At 38.4% G+C, this 18563-nt stretch overlaps 1 protein-coding gene across 1 annotated transcript in view; it reads right to left on the bottom strand.

Moving 5' to 3' along the window:
* Positions 1-18563, bottom strand: part of TENM3 (teneurin transmembrane protein 3) — a 425198-nt gene that overhangs the window by 50990 nt on the left and 355645 nt on the right. Inside the window, exons 15-18 of the mRNA XM_086747281.1 lie at positions 16216-16362; positions 8471-8687; positions 7317-7436; positions 6661-6922 (exon numbers count right to left, since the gene is read on the bottom strand). Of these exons, the coding sequence (XP_086603407.1) occupies positions 6661-6922; positions 7317-7436; positions 8471-8687; positions 16216-16362 (746 nt within the window). The remainder of the gene's footprint in view (positions 1-6660; positions 6923-7316; positions 7437-8470; positions 8688-16215; positions 16363-18563) is intronic.

Raw genomic sequence — 18563 nt, 5'->3', positions numbered from 1 at the left:
GAAAAAAACACAGTACTTGAATGATTTTGAAATGAAACAGAACAATGCAGCTATCATAACAGAAGGCCTGACAGGATGCTACATGACAATCCATTAGGAAGTATCATCTAAATCCAGCCTTAACTTAATAATGTAAAAAAATGCATAAATAAATAACAGCACCTTTTTTTTTTTCTGAAAAGCTAAATCTAAATTCTTTGTTATACTGAAGCTGCTTACTTGACACTTCTGCTGAAGGATTTCAAAGATCTCTCTTTTATTTTTATGGAGGGAAAGGAAGCGTAAGGAGAGGGAAATCACTCACTTTTTCCAAAACAGGCAAAAAAAGCATCTTCTATCTAAGTGAAAATAGCCCCTTCGTATGCTGCCACCAATGTTCCAGCTATAGACCTGTAATAAGGGCAGCTGACCCTCTATGCATCGCAAAGCTTCAGATTTGGGTTGGGATGTCTAATTGCTCCTCAAGGAGCAGGAAGGACTTTTAGGTGGTTTATTATTTGCATTACCTGTGGATTGTAAATACTCTGAAGCAGAGCATTCTACCATTTATTTCAAAGACAGATAAGTAGGATGCCTCAGGGAAAGCTTTTCCATATTTCCCGATCAATATTCACTACTCAGACATCAGTTCACCACTTTCTCATTTCAAAGAGGTGCAATGATTCAATTTTATTTTTAAAAGGTTCCTCCCCTCCTCTACCTTGTCTTTTCCTCTGAGCTGACGAGCTTTTGTGGGTGATGGATGGATGTGAAAGGTTTTTGCATAACGTGGATGAAGACAGTCTATAGTATCCTGTACCTCAGGCAGGACATAAACACTGAGAGCCAGCACTTCAGGTGAACAGTTACCAAGTATCCCAGCTTATCGGAAAACAAAGAAAAAAGTATCTAGACACATTTATAAAGATAATGTTTCCTTGGTGGTAGAAGAGAGCATGGGATGCTGAAGCACAAGCTCAGAGCCTTAGTGGTGTCAAAGGAGCACTTGGGGAAGTAAATTTGGAAAGCTGTATTTTACTTTCCTGTGTCCTAGTCGTAAAGTCTTAAGATCAAACACTAATTAATATTAGTGAAAAGCAGACTTTGGGTAGAGCATTGTCACAGTTGTTGAGACTTCACTGGCTACTGGATCAAAGACTGGCTACTAAATAAGTGCTAAGTTAGCTCTGTGCTAGAGAAATCCTTGGTTACTGCTTTAAACAACTGACCATCTGTGTTGAACAGGGTCAAATAATGTGGTTTATGCTCTTGAGGAAGGCAACAGGTACTACACCATCCACCATGTTAGCACTTCTGCTGGGATATAAGGAAAGATTTATATGGTATTAATTATATCTATCTCCTCCCCAATAACAGTAACAAAAAATCAGAAATAGTATTTTGACTCATTGTCTGGCACAAATGGTTATTTACATCTGATATATGCAGGCATGCAACTGTTCTTCTCCAATAAGCTTATAATAGAGCTGTAGGAAGTAAAGGAGGAATTGGAAGATACTAGACAAATTAAATTCAGATTTAAGAATTCTTAATTCTTAATCTTCAAATGTTTATTTTTTCCCCACCAAGAACCTGCGATCACCGAGAAGAAATGACAAGCAGTACCATCACTTGGAAGGAGGTGAGAGTGGCATCATTTCTCTTTGTAAATCTACTCTGCTCTCCATTAGTCCAATATACGCCCAGTATCTAAGCCAGAAACAAGCAAATCTTTTCTACACAACCAAAACTTCCTCTCTCTAAAGAGATAAGTGATTGTGAACATACTCCTTTTCTCAGACTTTAAAGAAAAAACACAAACCACTTAGGAACAAAAGATAAATTCCTCCTCAAGACATCAGCAGGAGTCTCATATACCACACATTAAAACTAGTCTAACAGATGGAGGCCTCTGTAACCATGAGGAGAAAGAGAAATAATATGCTTGTAATAGGACACAATTTAATGGACTTCACTGGTCTCCTGTTACGACCATTGCTTCTGTACAACTGTGGAAGAGCAGCGTTAAACACTTAGGCGGTCTTCCAGTACTCTTGGCTGAGATAACAGGCAATAAAGAGGACACCCTGAAGTTTCAGTTTCCAAGAGATTCCACTGTGTATTTGGATTACTATCAAATTAGAAACTAGGACACTCATGCAGTTCTCAGCGAGATTTAAAACAAACCTCAAACCCCTATTATTAGTTTCTGCAGAAGCCTCAAATATCTGCTGGAAATCTCACTTATAACTTCCTTCTTTCCATAAAACATCCCCTGCAGTAAGGTATTTTCTTGAGAACTTCAGAAATATAGAGGTAAGGTTATGCATCTCAATCTCTCACACAATCAAGCATTACAAAGAGAATTAAACAGTTTAATGTTCAACTGGAAAGTTAAATCATCAGGCACAGCAGAGAGCATCCTGTGGGAGCCATGACAATATATCAATTGTGAAGCAATCAGGAAAGTCACTGGGTAGAAAAGTCACATAAGGAATTGCCAACACAACCAAGCTGTCTGTACTTCACCTCTTCCAGACAGAGTATCAAACTCTGTTCAGAAAGGCTGATACCCTAAGAAGACTGAGTTATAGCCCAACCACCAAATTCTAACGGTTGCCATTTCATCTATGGATGATGAAGCTTCTTGGAAGGACAGCTATGAAATAGTTAACCTCCAGGACGGAGATAAAGGTCATCTCAATTTTCACAGAGTTTGTTGCCCTGAGAGTTCAAGCTGATGACCAAGTCACATCATGACTCACATGAGTCACACATGGAGGGCTCCTTGTCTCTTGTGGCCAGCAGGACTAAAGCTATCGCAGCTCTCGAATGCTTTCCTGCTCCAAAATATAATACGATTCAGGTGACATGCTCTGATGGTATTAAGAACCCTGAACAAGGAATTTAATTAAATTAGGGACAAAAAATGCCTGCTGCATTGCTGTGGTTTTTTTTTTTTTTTCTTTGCAAAATGAGAAACTTCAACAGAGGATTTGAGATCAAATTTCACAAATGAGTGCAAACTTCAGTCCTAAAGTCAGAAAAAGGTTCTTTGCAGAAAAGTAACAGTGGAATGGGCACATTAAAATGTAACATGATCTTGGCTTGAAAGGGCTAAAGATGGCATTTTTAGATATAGGCACATATCGGCAACTCCACAAAGGTTGAGAGTTGAGACCAAGGCTACTAAATTTATAAGCAGAAGCTGAAACTGCTCATTTCAAGATAGACAAATCTTTTCCTTTTTAAAAAATACTTCTTCTAAAATTGAGGCTCTTCAATGACCTTACAAAGAAATAAACTTGAGTTAACAATATAAAGCAACGAGAAATGAAAAGGTGAAAAAAATACTTGTTTTTTTTCTAAACTTAAAACATTCTTGAGATACCACAGAGAAGAGGGATAGGAAAAAGACATACACATGTAGAAACCTAAAAATGTGTCCATAAAAGAATAAATCAAGAGGTGTATATAAAGCTTCAAACAGGAAACAAAAGAGAAAAAAAAAAAAACAAACAGAAAACATGCTGGAAAACAAGCATGCATAAATGGAGATATTTGGCTCCAAGAGTAATCCCCATTTTTTTCTCAGTACAAACCTGAAGTTCTGGAGATTTTAGGTAAGTGAAACTAGGATGCAGCATCCATGTAATACTGGCATATATAGACATCCTATTATAGTGTTTAAATGATAAACTAGGTCAATTTCTTAGCTGAAAATGTGTCCACCCTGAAGTTACAAACAATCACTTTTATTAAGTCACTAAGGCTTGTACTGCACCTTGAATTATTCTGGGTAGATAAAATGTGCCAACTTTTGCTGTACAGTATTGCTGGTAGCGAGAGAGAGTCAGGGGAGAGAAAAAAAAAGTGTGCAACTTTGAAAAGATAATTTGCAGGAAAACTTTTCAGTCTTCATTCTCCCACACACTTGAGGTGATGGAAACAAGCTGCTCAGGACCTGCAGAAGGCATCTTGCAAGCATATGTAACAGTGGATAACAGAAGTATAGGAGAAAGAAAGCCTCAAAACCTAAATTTCAGAATTGCTCACCGTGACTCACATGTGGGTTTCTGCCAGACCACACTGCAATATGTGGCAAAGACACTTCTTACATTAGGAAAAAGACAGCAACAATATTACCTAAGACACATAAGCAGCTCCAGCCTAACCTGATCTCCCTCATCTGCATGCAGTTTACTGTCTTGTTCCACACTGATAAATCTCAGCTAGTTAAGTCTAGGCAGAGCATGCTAACTTGCAATTAAAAGTAAATAAAGACATGCCTAAGTAGTTCAAACTTAGTTAACAAGTTATTTATTATCATCCCTCTTGACTAATGATTTGTTGGGTCTGTGATCACCCTTTTACCCACTGCATTTGTTCTTTCCCCTGGCTTGCCTTCTTTTTCCAGTCTTCTTTTGCGCTGCTTCTTTGGTGCAGACTTTAATTCCCCTTCTGATCAATTTGGGTTTCATAAGCCACTAAGTACACTCTTTCTGAAACATTATCTCCAAGGGATGATGAAGCACTTCAGGGGATGATGATTACAGCAGCACATCGTTTTCTCCTGCAGTACGTGACAGTGAGTGCTGTCACACCACACAAGCAGGGTGACTCATACTGACTGAAGGAACACGGGGAACCACTTCATTCTCTGTGCCTTCATCAAGTCTCCCACACTGGCATTGCCCCTTTTTTAATGAAAAGATCTGCAGCACTTCCTCTGGAGCTGAACAGACAGTTTTGAATGGAATCTGCTTCTGCCCATCTTTTATCAGAGTAGTGAATTTTTCGGGAGACAGACTGTTGAGCATCATGCATTTCCAAGGAGAACCTGACCCTGAAGGGGTACATCCCAGCCATGGCCGTGCAACTCTACATGCTGAAGCAGGAGATTACGTGTGTGTGTGTGAGATGAGCAAAGAACATATAGAAGAAAACACTCCTTGATGTTTTTTTCACACAGTACCAGAACCAGTTTTGCATACACAATGACAGTACTGTTTTTACCTCATCCCAAATGACCCATCAACACCAACTGCCTAGGATCCGCTGAGAATATGACCTTTCCTTCTGGCTGGTTTTCTAGGGAAATCAACTCAACCCAACAGTCCTGCCTGTCAGACCTCCCAACTTTTGAACCTGGTAGCCAGTTTCAACCACATTTGAAATAACAGTAGAAATCTCTATAGATAATTCAGTTCCTTTAGGGTTTAAAAGAAAACGAGTTCAGTTAGGGAAGAAGTAGCCAAGTTGGTACTGCCCTGAGAAAAAGAATGCAGTCTGTGGGGGAAGGACTGGATGTGGCAGATAGTAGGAATTATAGCAATGGGTGGGAATTAGTAGGAATCCAGACTTCATTAGTCCCACTGCTGATGAAATGACTTGTTCACCTAGACATTACAAGTGTTTTTTGAAAATATGTATTTTCTAACATTCTTCTCTTGATTTATATGCCATCTAAGTAATTTTCCATAACTTTAGGAACTGAAGCTATAATCTGTTGCCAAAACAAATAAATCAGAGCTGTTTTTCAGTGGACTGTGTTTTGCAAATACCTTCTTTTAATTGCCTTGCAACTATCAAAGGCACAGAAATGATAGTGAGGATAAAAGCAACAATTTTCTAGCACAGTCTAGATTTTGTATGAGCATTGAGTTGTAATTTCCTTACATCTTTTCTTTAAACCTGCTCCTACCATGAATTGCTTAATGATTTTGCTCTTTCCTTAAGAGCTCTGCATGAAAACATTTGAATACATTTTCTATGTTTCCCTTGAAGAGATAAGGACATTTCTTAATGAATGGGAAAAAGAGTGCCCTATGTAATTATGACATTGTGAAGGTGGAGGACAGAAAAAGAAAGAGAAAGGAGAGAGAGACAACAGAAAGGGAGAGAAGGGAGAGGGAGAGAAAGAGGAAGACAGAAAGAGTGCAGTTTCAGTAGGAGAAGTTTTTTCAGAAATCAATAATAAGATAAATATTAGTTCTTAAAATGCTACTCTACTTTAAGAGTTGAGGAAGATGATATTAGTGATTAGTTATTTGAGGTGGAGGAATCTAATACATCTGTGCTAGAGAAAAAAACATTCCAGCCACACCTCCTTCTGTTCAAAGCAAGGTTTTGATGTTAAGTCTTACTTTTTGTATTACAAGTTTTGAAGAAGTAGCTTAGCACACATGCTCACTGGCTTGTAAGTCTGTCCTCAGTGTTAAAAAGAGTTCTTTCAGTTTCTAAAAATATGAGGGTCATGCTATTTATTAGGACTAAACAGATAAATTGAACTGTATGAGTCTTTCAAACGCAGTGGAAAAACAGCTTTCATTTCCAGTTTCTGAGATGCACTTCTAACAAGAGGGCAGTCAAAAAAGTCAGATGTACTGTAGTGTGTCCATTCTGATGGGCCAGTGTCTGATTGCTGAAGACATTCTGTAAATTAAATGTTGCAAAGAAACATAAAACCAGACACTGGTGTACACCAAGCTTTCTTACCTTTTTTTTCAGATGGAATTTTAAAAATCATCCCATAGAGTAAATAATTTGGTCTGAAAATAATCAAATGTGGCAAATTCTTAGCATTGAGAATTATTTTTCAGCAGCACTTTGCAGTCTTTTCATTATGGTTGCTTAATACTAGCCTGAGATAAAATGCTATTTATTTGCAGCACACTTTACCTGTGTCTCTGGGATGACAGGACTATCCTCAGGAGAAATTCTAAAGAAGGTGGATAAAGGTGATGACACGATAACAGGGTTTGGCCTTACAAATCCACTGAGATCACAACTAGGAATGTCATTCTCTTCCTTCTTCATGACCAGGGTATCCATGACATAAAAGACATTCCAGGGAATCCATACTGTGTGATACTGCGTCAGGAACGGTGATCGTTCAAACACCAGCGTCAGAGAGGCACCACCATTCGCTACCAAGTCAAACCTAGGGAAGAAAAAAAAAACCCAACAGGGCTAGCCAGTCAGCAAATTCCCAAAGCCATCAAGAGCCTCCATTTTATGGATTGATTCTTCGTTCCATTGTACTGCTCTGAAGGCAGAATGGCTCTACTGGGAACAAAGGAGAAATCAATTAAACACTGCACTAACAGAGCGGAGAGTTTGGGATGCTGCATTTAAATTACACAAGCCCTTCTGCTTCTAAAGTATATAATCAGCATGTTTTACATTTGAAGAACGTACAAAGTACAACTCTGGTCAATCCCTTTTTTTACGTCTTTTGTTTCCATTATTTTATTATTATCTTACTTTCACAAGCAGCTCTTCAGTTAACCCCTTTGCTGTCTTTATGACTTAGAAGCGGTTCAAAGGGAACTTACATTCCATCTTGGCGCGTGATTGTGTATCCATAGTCTGGATAGTGTAGAAAAGAGACATTGACTCCAATGAGTGGCGTTCCATCAGCAGTTAATACTTGGCCCCTTATGACAGATGCAAGACTGTGAAAAAGATGCAGGATCAAATTACGAATTTGCTTTTACATTCTCTTTTGAATAAAAGCTAGTAGAGCGAACACGCACACATCTCTACATGGTATCAACTACTGCTAAAAAATATTCCTGAGACTAACTCTTTTACAAGGTCCCATAATTTACACTGTATAAACAAATGCCTCAAAATCTACAGACAATAACGTTGTTCCAATATTGTTGATTTTACTTTGGTTCATTTTGTCTGTACTGAGTTACTAAGATCAGAAATTCACTGAAGAATTTTAAGAACTTATAAACTCTTGCTGTTCGCACTGTAAGTCATACCTCTGGCAGACTCTCAAAGAACAATGTACTTTTCAATTAGTATCAAAGCAATCTGTAAAACTGCAGGGACTACGAAGTACAAAATTTAAAAGAGCAATAAGGAACATTTGAGCAACAACTTTTAATCAACTGCTGTGCCCAAACACATTAATGCTGTTAAATTACTGCAAACACAGTAGTTCTAGTGTAAATCATCTTCCTTCACTCAGTGAGATCCCAGACACCTGCTTCCTGTTACTGGTTTATTTTCAGGTCATTACTGCTTCGTAGAGCACTAGTCAAATAGTTTATGCAATTATACTGTCGCACACTTAACAGTTCTATTACATTAATTCATAATTTATATTATTTAGTGAGCTCAGTTTAAAAAGTGCAGCTTTGCTTTTCCTTTTGAAGTGTTTTCATTGCTTTGATGTATTTCCAACTGTGCTAGCCCAAATCAACTGGTTAAATAAAGATTTATTTAATCATTAATGAAGTGCCCTGTTAGAATACAGGTATTAAGCATGGCAAATGCCTTCTATAACCTACTGGCACCGGCAATTTGAATTTTGCAGGAAATGAGAGAAAAGAAGCAAGTTGATATATTAAGAGAAAAGGTCTCTGCTGAAAGTCCATGCCATGGAATTTGCAGTCACAGTGGATCTCCTAAATGTGAATCTCATGCACCTTTCAATATCTTTCATATTCATGAGGAAATGATGAGTCAAGCTCACCTCTTATTAAACGGACTTTCCCCAGGTATGACATGAGTGCTGTCTGCTCCGATGAGAAAACTGATGCGGTCATAAAACCCTTTGGCAGCTTGCTGAGATGGTGACTGTTGGCTTTGGCTGATAATATCTTGGGGATCAGGTAGTCCACGACAATAAGGCTGGTTTTGGCAAGAACTCTGCAAACAGCAGTCAGGATCCATACAGTCAACTAGCCCATCTGTTGGCAGAAAGTCACACAAATGAACAAACTCTTCCTCCTGCCCCTTTGCATGTGAATGAGCCAGTCAGCAGAGAGATTAAAAAAAATATGTAGTATGAAAGAATACTAATAATTAACATTTTAATGAATTCACTTTCAATTAAGGAAAGAGAGCTCGTTTCCACTGAGTTCTTAAACTCCTATGGAAATCCATGCAAGCTGAATACACTCAGTATCGCATATAAATGAAACCTATTTATTTGATACTTTTCTAAAAACATGTTGTACAAATCAGAAAATGAAGGCACTCAGGCTCTGCATACACAGTTACCTTATAAATATTAAACATTTTAGGTGGGTCTAAGTAGCTTTTATTTGAGGTTATTTGGCTTGCTCTAGAAAAGAAACAAGTAACTCCCACTCAACTATTTTCCTGAAGTTCTTTAGCATATCTACGCTGCAAGTAGCTTTAAATATTTCACAACATTTATCAAGGTGGATTCCTTTATACCTTGGCAGAAAGATTTTGTTGCTAGTGGCAAAGGCAATTTCCACAACTATTTTGCATGAAAATGAATGGGGGAACAAAAATCTGTATTTAACATTTAGATTTTATTCTGAATAAACTGATGAGGAACACTGGCCAGTATAAACAAGATTTGAACACATGGGTGCTTTTATGCTTATGTGCTGAAATAGTGACATATAATGAGCATTGGATCTGTCACATCACTGGAAATCTCATTTGGTGAAAGATTAAAATCAAGATCAAATTGATAACTACTAATTTGCTGTAGGTAAAGTCATAAGGAAAATGAGCCTGGAAATGTCAGCTACAGAAAATTTATAGATGAATGTAATATGGTATCACATAGCTGATAATTGTTTCCCCAAAAGAACAGCAAGACTGAAATAGCTCAAACATTTTATTATTCCATTTAGATCAGAGAGGGAGCTTGCTTGCTGCACTAAACTGAAAAATATACCAGTGCACCATTTGGAGGAAGCCCATGACTGCTTCTCTCACAAAAGAATCTAGCTTTAGAGTAAAACTTCTCTCTGAAGGGAAAAACATCATCCATTTTTTGTTCAATCACATGTTGAAAGAGTGTAAGTAAACAGAGATCTTCTAAAGGTATTCCTCTAAGGATTGCTGTGCTATGTGGATCAGTTAGAGGATTGGCAAAATAGTAAAGGACTGAGATTTCTATTCTTTCGCACATCTAAAATTCTTATTTAACTTGGCTGACACTGAAGTCAGTTCAGGGAAAATAAAAGGGATGAAAAAGTCATCGTTAAGTATATCAAAGATTAAACTTTCTTAAGAAAAAAAAAAAAACCATTGATTTTTCCTGGGATGAGGATATGCCAGAGGGTCACGTTGCCACTCAGATAGACCTTAACAGACTTGAGAAATGGGCTGGCAGGAACCTCATGCAGTTCAACACAGAGAAATACAAAGTCCTGCACCTGGTGAGGAACAACCCCATGCACCAGTACACACTGAGGGACAAGTGACTGCAAGACAGCTTTGTGGAGAAGACCTTGGAAGTCCTGGTGGACACCAAATTGAACATAAGCCAGCAACATGCCCTTGCAGCAAAGAAGGTGCCAATGATATTCCAGGCTGCATTAGGAGAAGTGTTGCCAGCAGGTGAAGGGAGGTGATCCTTCCCCTCTACTTAGCACTAGGGAGGCCACACATGCAGTACTCTCTCCAGTTCTGGGCTCCCCTGTACAAGAGACACATGGACATACTGGAGAAAATCCAGTGAAGAGCCATGAGCATGGTAAAAGGCTTGACACATCTCTCTTGTGAGGAAAGGCTGAGGAAGCAGAGACTGTTTTGCCTGGAGAAGAGAAGGCTCAGGGGGGCAATCTCATCAATGTGTATAAAAGCCTAGCAGGAGGGTGTAAAAAAAGACCACCTTTCATTGGCACCCAGCAAAAGGACGAGGGACAATGGGCACTGACTGAAACACAGGAAATTCTGTCTAAACATCAGAAACTCTTTTTTTTTTTTTTTTTTACTGTGAAAGTGGTCGGACACTGCAACAAGTTGCCCAGGGAAGTTCTGTAGCCTCCATCCTTGGACATACTCAAAATCCAACTGGAGGCAGCCCTGAGTGACCTGCTTTAGTTCACCCTGCTTTGAGCAGGGGGTGGGACTAGGTGATTTCCAGAGACCTTTCCAACCTCAAATAGCCTGTGACTCTCGTGATTTTCCAGTCTCATTCTTGTACCATATAAAACACTTTCCTAGCTGAAGTGCTGACCTTCCTTGCTGGTTTTAACTCTAGAAGCCTGGATCAGTGACAAAGCAGGGGGTAGTGATGGCTAAAAGCACAGTTTTGGGTTTTTATATCTCTGTATGGTCTCCCAGGCAATATTTGGTGCAGTTGCCAAAGAAATGCTCAAATTCCATCATTCATCTTTGTTAGTTTATAAAAAGCAAATGTACATCTGGAGTATAGTCTGCAGGTCATAAAACTGCGTGAGATTGACACCTTCTGAACTAATCAGCTGGAAATGCATTTTTACAAGCCTCTCCGCTAACATCAATCAGAGAAAGAATCTCATTTTCACCAGCCAAGATACAGGGATATGCTGTTTGTTATTTTTCTGTGGAGTTTATCAGCAACCTGCCCAGGCGAGTGACGGATGGTTATGAATCTGGCTCCTTATAACTTGAGAAAACATTTTTCATTCTTTCTCTGTACTCATGTGGCTAGAGCTATCTAGTACCACTAAGTTGAGTGCTCTATTGCACTGTGTGAAGCAGAGTAAAATTTCCTTTCTGAAATGGCTCTGCAAAATTATTGATGAATTTTGTTTAGCCTGAAAAATATGAGACTTAGCTCAACACTGGCTCATCACTTATCTCACTCAAATATGATAGTGAAGTTGTAAAGAAAACAAACTCCAACAGCCAGCTGGACAACCACTACCAGTCTCAGAAGGCTATTTTGTAGTTTTTTGTTCTACATGTAAGTCTTTCTTCTATATACAGATGCCATAATGACTATATGATTGTTTTCTTCTTCAAAAGCTAAAGTCTAGCTGTAAATATCTTGACTAATGTTACTTTTCCCTTTGTACAAGATACACAGAATTGCAATGGAACATGGTCTGGTGACAAGATTGCTTATTTGGAGAGATTAATAAAACCCCCAAAACATTAAATGAGAGGAGTCAAGACAGAGGATTCCCACACTTACAGACGTCTAAAAAATAAGATGCATCAGTCAGCATGCTTGCATTTGAATTGAATTTAAAGGGTGTGTATAAAACTGCTGGAAGGAAATAAAACAGGACAAAATAAGTCCCGGGCACAAGTTCTGCCAGTGTAAAGGGGAAATCGTGGCCAAGGATCTACATAAATCACATTCTTGACAAATAAGTTGATTATGTATTTAGGCAACAAAAAATTTCCACAAAGTGAAAATTCAGTGCCTACATAGGAAGAAAACAGTTTTAGAGCTATGATGCTGGCCATGCCACCAGGACAGTTTTGGTGACTATGGCACACTAAGGCAAGAGGCTGGAAAGGACAGAAAATTCTATTAACACGCCTTAGTTATCCTCACATAGCTCAATTTTACAAGAGGCTGTAACGAGTGGACTCAATTATAGACACCAGAGACGACTGCCTATAGGAGCAGCTGGTTGGAAAAGCCACAAAAGTAGAAATAGCCCTTGATTTATTCCTGAGCAGCACACAAAGACCTTGTTCAATGTTACTATTGCAGTACTTCTATAAGCATACCTATAGTGTACTCAAATTCAACATTCCTGTTGGACTGAAGAAGCCTAAAATATAACGTGCTGGTCTCTAAATGAGCTGTCACCCCAGAAAGAAATCTTAGAGTCACCATGGACAAGTGCTATGGCGATTCCCAGCAACCACTGATGCAAAGAAAAAGTTGAAGAATAATGGGAAGTACTGCAGCACAAACTACAGAACATGAGCATGCCACTGCATCAGTCCTAATTCAAGTACAAGCTTCCTGAAATTTCCCAAGCTTGGGTTATCTTTGTACTTGGTAACCCTTCTGACATTCAAAACATTCTGCGGCAATAATTTCCTACTTTAATTAGCAGCTTGCTAGTATCCCAAAGAAAATGTAAGCTCACATTTGTCCTATTATATTATTTTGCTAAGGATTTCCTATTAGCCATTATCAGAAAGAGGCTCTGGTTTAGGTAATCTTTAGGCTAAATTTGTGTTTTTCCTGTGACAATGCTTATCAGGAGCAGGCTCCTAGCTTATGCAAGTAATTACAAAACACAGCAGTGCTAAGTATGCTTTGCTTTATTACACTATTTATTTTCATTTTATTAATAAAACAATACTAATAATCCCTTAAATACTGCTGGTGGAAACCTGTAACTATTCTTAATAATTGGATAGGAGCTAATAAAAAGTCAGCTTAACAAAGGAATCTGTTCAATAAAGACCTACCTAAACCAAAAAGCAAACATCTTATTCTTCCTATAGTGATGATAAAACACAGTCCACTTTGTTAAAGTATAATAGTGACAGATTTTTTCCCAACTAAAGAAGTTAGGCTTGTTCCACCCACAGACGACTCCGACTTCCCCTCTCTTCACAAATTAGGAGTTTAATTCAGCATAAGGTCTGCTTGTTGCACACACATTTCTTTTGGGTTGCTAAATGTAAAGGTAATTCTGTATTTCATTATCCAAATCAAAGACATGGAAAAATAAAGAAAGGAAATGATCTGCAAGACTCTCAGAAATCTGTATTAAAGGAAGATGAGTAATAATCATCCCATCATATGTCACCAGTATCTAGAAGGAAAAATGATCAAGTATGCCTTGATGTCATTAGCATTTCCTATGGAGAATATTCCCATTGAGGTCCCTGGGATGCTCATATTCACAGAATTTGAAAAATCAGCCCCAGAAAGATCTAAGATTCAAAGGAACAGTAGATACTGTTATTAATGAATTATACTCATATTAATACATGAAATATATTTTATCCAATGTAGGATGAAACATAAACATTAACCACAGCATATCAATTAGCTGACAACCAAGATAACTTTCATTATATAACCACTGAGCCTAGTGCAATGTAAATCACACTACCTGCAGTCACTGGTATAAATTCAACGTAAGTGCTCAGATAACCTAATCTCCCACAGTAAACAAATACAGCAGAGGCATCCTTGTAGCTCCCTGTAGCTCCCTGGAATTTGAACGGCTTGCTTGAGAGATCAGCGGGCTGATTGCACCTACTCTCGGAAAGGGAAGAAACACCGCTTCTCTTTCCAGATGGGTTTCTGGCAAGGAAGAATTTATCTTCCCAGTTTTGTTTGATATACTTTCAGTTTTTAAATTTAATTTAATTGCTACATTTTAACCCTTTTCCTCAGCCACTGGTCAAAGACTGAAATGAATATGGTCTGTACTGAAGCATATAAATTAAAATAAGGTCCACTGAAAGAGGAAATGCCAGTGACACACAGCATTATATATGTCAATCATGGCAAAACAACTGTTAGGCCAATCCCTTCCTTATACATAGCTGCATAATGTCTGTAAAGGAAATAATGGACAAAACTAAGAAAAAAAACCCCAACAAAATACCAGCATTAGACTTTTTTTTTCAGTATTGTTCTTTCTTCTTGAACTTCAAGTAATTCTGTTAGATCCTTCTGCTCCAATTCCTTGTTCTTTTCCCCCTTTTCCTCACAAACAGCTATTGTTTTCAGTCTGAAGGAGCATATTCTTTTCCCTTGTTCCGCTTCGGTTCACCTTGCTCCTCTTCCTCCCGCTGCTCCATTATTTGCTCTTGAATGCCCCTCTGATACGTCACGTCCTTCTATTATCTTTAACGTTTACTGAATTGGTTTTAGTCTTTCACTGAGCTTTCAACTTTTTCCCCTTTTTTTTCCCCTACGTGATCTATTTTTTTTTCTACAAGTTGTTTACGCTCTAACCTAGTTTGTCCTCCTTCTTGCTTTTTCTCTTTTTGTGCTACCAGGTTTCTCTTTCTTCCTTATGTTTCGAAGACCCCAACCCACCTGAACTTAATTCCCCTAACAGTGCACTTCAGCATGGATATGCCATGGCTACTCATCCCTCTTGCTCCCTTCCTACATGCACAAATTCAGCTTCACACTAGCTCAGATTGCGTATACCAGATTACGTCAGATTCTGTTGTGATAGAACAAGGGGTAATGGGTTTAAATTAGAAGGAGGTAGGTTTAGATTAGATATGAGAAAAAAATTTTTTACAATGAGAGTTGTAGAGCACTGGAACAGGTTGCCCAGAGAGGTGGTGGATGCCCCATCCCTGGAATCGTTCAAGGCCAGGCTGGATGGGGCTCTGAGCAACCTGATCTAGTCAGGGATGTCCCTGCTCCTTGCAGGGGGGTTGGACTAGATGACCGTTGAAGGTCCCTTCCAACTCTAACTATTCTATGATTCTATGATTCTTTAGGCCCCTAGATGTGCAAAACCAACTCAAAATATAAAATGTGTAACAGAGAAAGATGACAAACCAAATGATGTGGAAAGCAATAAACAGCACCACTGTTTTAGCTGTTATTTCTTTTCCTCAGGAAGTAAATGCTGCTGTTATTTATAGCTTGTGAACTCTAAGATCCCAACTGCAGCTGGGATACGAGAGCAAACCACCAACCAGCAACGGCAAAGGCATACACAGTCTAAAGCCAAAAAACAAAGTCACAGATGACTTCATCATCATCCACAGGCCCTAATGGAGTTTCTTATCTCCACACTGAATCTGAAGGTGTTAAACAAAAAGAGTTGATAAGAGAAGGGGAAGAAAGACAGACAATAAAAGCATTATGCTGATATGCATTCACATTTAGTCTTGGTGTTGTGTGGTTTTTTGTGCAGTTCTGGAGTCATGACAAAGTCATAGCCCCTCTACCTTCCCTACTCTAGAACAACATTGCAGATTGATTCCTTAAGTCAACAGTCTCGCCTGCATCTTGCTGTAGATTGTTACCTGTCACCTGAATGACAGACTGCGGAAAAGCAAGCCCCCAAAAAAAAGACTTCTGGGAGCATCCTGTCAGTTATTTGAGTGTTCACAGGCTATGGAGGGATAAGATCTCCAGTTGTTTCCAGCAATAGTATCATAGGTCAAAATGTAAGCCCCTCGTTTGGCCTTTTCTCTTGGGATAATTTCCTTGTGAGGTCACTGAAAATTTGAACTCCTTTTTTTTTTGGTTTTTTTTTTTTTTCCCCTCCACTACAGTTCACTGAGTTGAGACTATGTTTTATTTGAGTATAAAAGAACATTGCAGGGAAACTAAGGTGACACCCATCATTTTCTAAGTACATATCTCACCTGTCATACGCATCTTGTAAGGCTTTGCTGATACACCACGTAAAAGCACTGAATACCACAGCATATTCTTACAGGCACAAGAGCTACTACAATGCGTGTATGGTTCTCATGGCAGTATTTAATCACCTGACTGTAAAATCTCCGTTCCTCAACGCGTTCTCCCCAGTGTTAAAGATCCAGTTGGTTATATCTTACCTCCTTCGTTGTCCTTACTGTCAGTGCAGAGAGTTTCCATGGCTACGTCACAGCCCGCTCCCCTCCATCCTGGCTGGCAGACGCAGTGCCAGCCGTTTTGGTCCAGCGTGCATCTCCCGTTGCTGTTGCACAAGCCAGGGCAGCCCTCTGTTGAAACAAAAAGAAGAAAAAAATCACAAGTGATTTAAATATTGCAATTATAGAACAAGGAAAAAAAACAACAAACAAGGGACACTTACTGGGAACAGGCCTTAAGAACAGCACAAATACTGTAATTGCACATGGAGTGGAACAGCAACATTACCTGGGGAACGTAATTCTTAACAAAGTGGCATCTTTGATTGGCCTGACACTTGAGACACCACTTACCTGTACAGGCAGGATATAAATGCACCAATCCTCTTAAATACCCGCAGGCCAGACAAAATTAAGCTTGTTTTTTGAAATTTTTTTTTTTTTTTTTTTGGCAAAGTAACAAGAGATGAGTGCATAGTGCAAACACAGCTGTGTAAAATGATACATTTCTCTGTGCTTATAGAATAGATCGTTATTTGCTCTATGCACTACTGGTTACTTACTGGCACAAATGTTTAGGCTCCCTGTTACTGTGATCAAATCCCTCCAAATTCTTAAGTAGGAAAACGGGTGTGATTTTAGGCACGCAATAAAAGAGAATATTAACTTTATCTGGTCTCAGAGTTGCCGTATAGTCATGTGAAATTACAGTGTGTTAAATAATTGCACAAAGTATAGGCCAGTTTTAATGACTATACTTTATGCCAAAAATACATTCCTTTTCACAGAATAAGCAAAGCCCAGGAAATAGTGAAGCAGCTTAGCATCTATTCTAACAAACATTAGGATTCAGGCTGCATACGGATGGGACAGGACCAACAGGATTTCCAACTAAATGTAATAGCTGTGCGTATTTGATTACTTAGGACGGACAAAATGAAATACCATAAGGACCACAATAAAACATTGATAGACTGAACAAAAACACGGTAGTGACGTGCTTCAAGACAGATAGCAGAAAGTGATTTTTTTGTGACAATCTCCCTAAGGCTTTTGTGCTATTACCTTTATATCCTATCTTGTCTGCTTTTATGGCCAAGGAGGGAAAATTTGGGAAACAATTAAAATAATTTAATATATCCAAAATCGATAATTGTTTTCAGTCTAACATTGCATTAAAAAAAAAAAAAAACCAAACAGTATCTGTCACTTCCTAGTGATGAAATCTGGCATGCAGCCAACATGATCTGTATGAGGATGACAACACTGTAAATATGTAGATTTTGGTGCTCCTTTCTATGACTATGATAAGACACTGACAGAAGCAAGTACAGATATGGCACTAAGGATCTTATAAGAAGGTGGCTACAAATCAGGTATTTTTGGACACAACAATTTTCTGTAAACTTTTATCCAAAAAAACCTACGTAACCGGGTAAACACGTCTTCACTTTGTAGAACTACTATCTTTGTGAACTAATCTACAGATCCACTTTGCTTAAGCTTAGTTGAGCTTAGAACTGTCTTTCCAAAGCAATTTTTTCTTTTTCTTCTAAAATCTTTTGCATTTTTTTTCTTCTAAAGACTTTTGAATTTACTGAGTCCTTTCAATCATGTAACTACAAATTATAAGCATTCTCAGAAAAAAAAGTTATGAAGGGTGCTAAACTCTTGTCAAATTACCTTAGAAGGCAGAGAATCAGGAAATCCTCTTGTGAGGAAGGACAGTGATGCTACAGTTACGGATATTGTGCCATCATGCCAGGCTGAGACTAGTCTTGCTACTCTTATTCTTTCAGACTGTAGCTGCCAATAGTATTTGTTGATGTACTGAGAGCTATTTTTTCCTTAATTTTTCTTCTGTTTAATTTGTGGACAACTTCACATATTTAATTGCAATACTGACAGGGCGTTTTAAGAGCCAACTGGGTACACTCAAGACTTATTGTGTGAAAGCCTGGATATTGCCATGAAGATTGCAATATTCTCATGAAAAAAAACAAACCACAAATAAGGAATAGAGAAAGATACTCAGGGAAAGAGAGGGAGGAATATTTTAAACATTTTTCCAAATCAACTTTTCACCATAACTGAAGATACAAGAATCTTTGCTGTTTCATGTTAGGCTTTTGCATCCTTGAACCTTTTAACTGAAAATGTTGCATAGAATGTACAAGCTTTTTCTAGCTTCATACAAAATACAAGTCATAATTTCCTACAGATTTTCTGCATTGAGATAAACATAAGCTTAAAAGCCTGGGGTATTCTATTAATCTGTCTATGTGTAAACACACACTTATGTATAATTAATCTGTTCTTTAGAACGAATGACA

The sequence above is a fragment of the Chlamydotis macqueenii genome, chromosome 4, assembly GCF_036417535.1.
Source record: "Chlamydotis macqueenii isolate bChlMac1 chromosome 4, bChlMac1.mat, whole genome shotgun sequence".
NCBI classification, from domain to species: domain Eukaryota; kingdom Metazoa; phylum Chordata; class Aves; order Otidiformes; family Otididae; genus Chlamydotis; species Chlamydotis macqueenii.
Note: the sequence above shows the minus strand (reverse complement) of the source record. Positions and strands in the feature narration are given on the sequence as shown.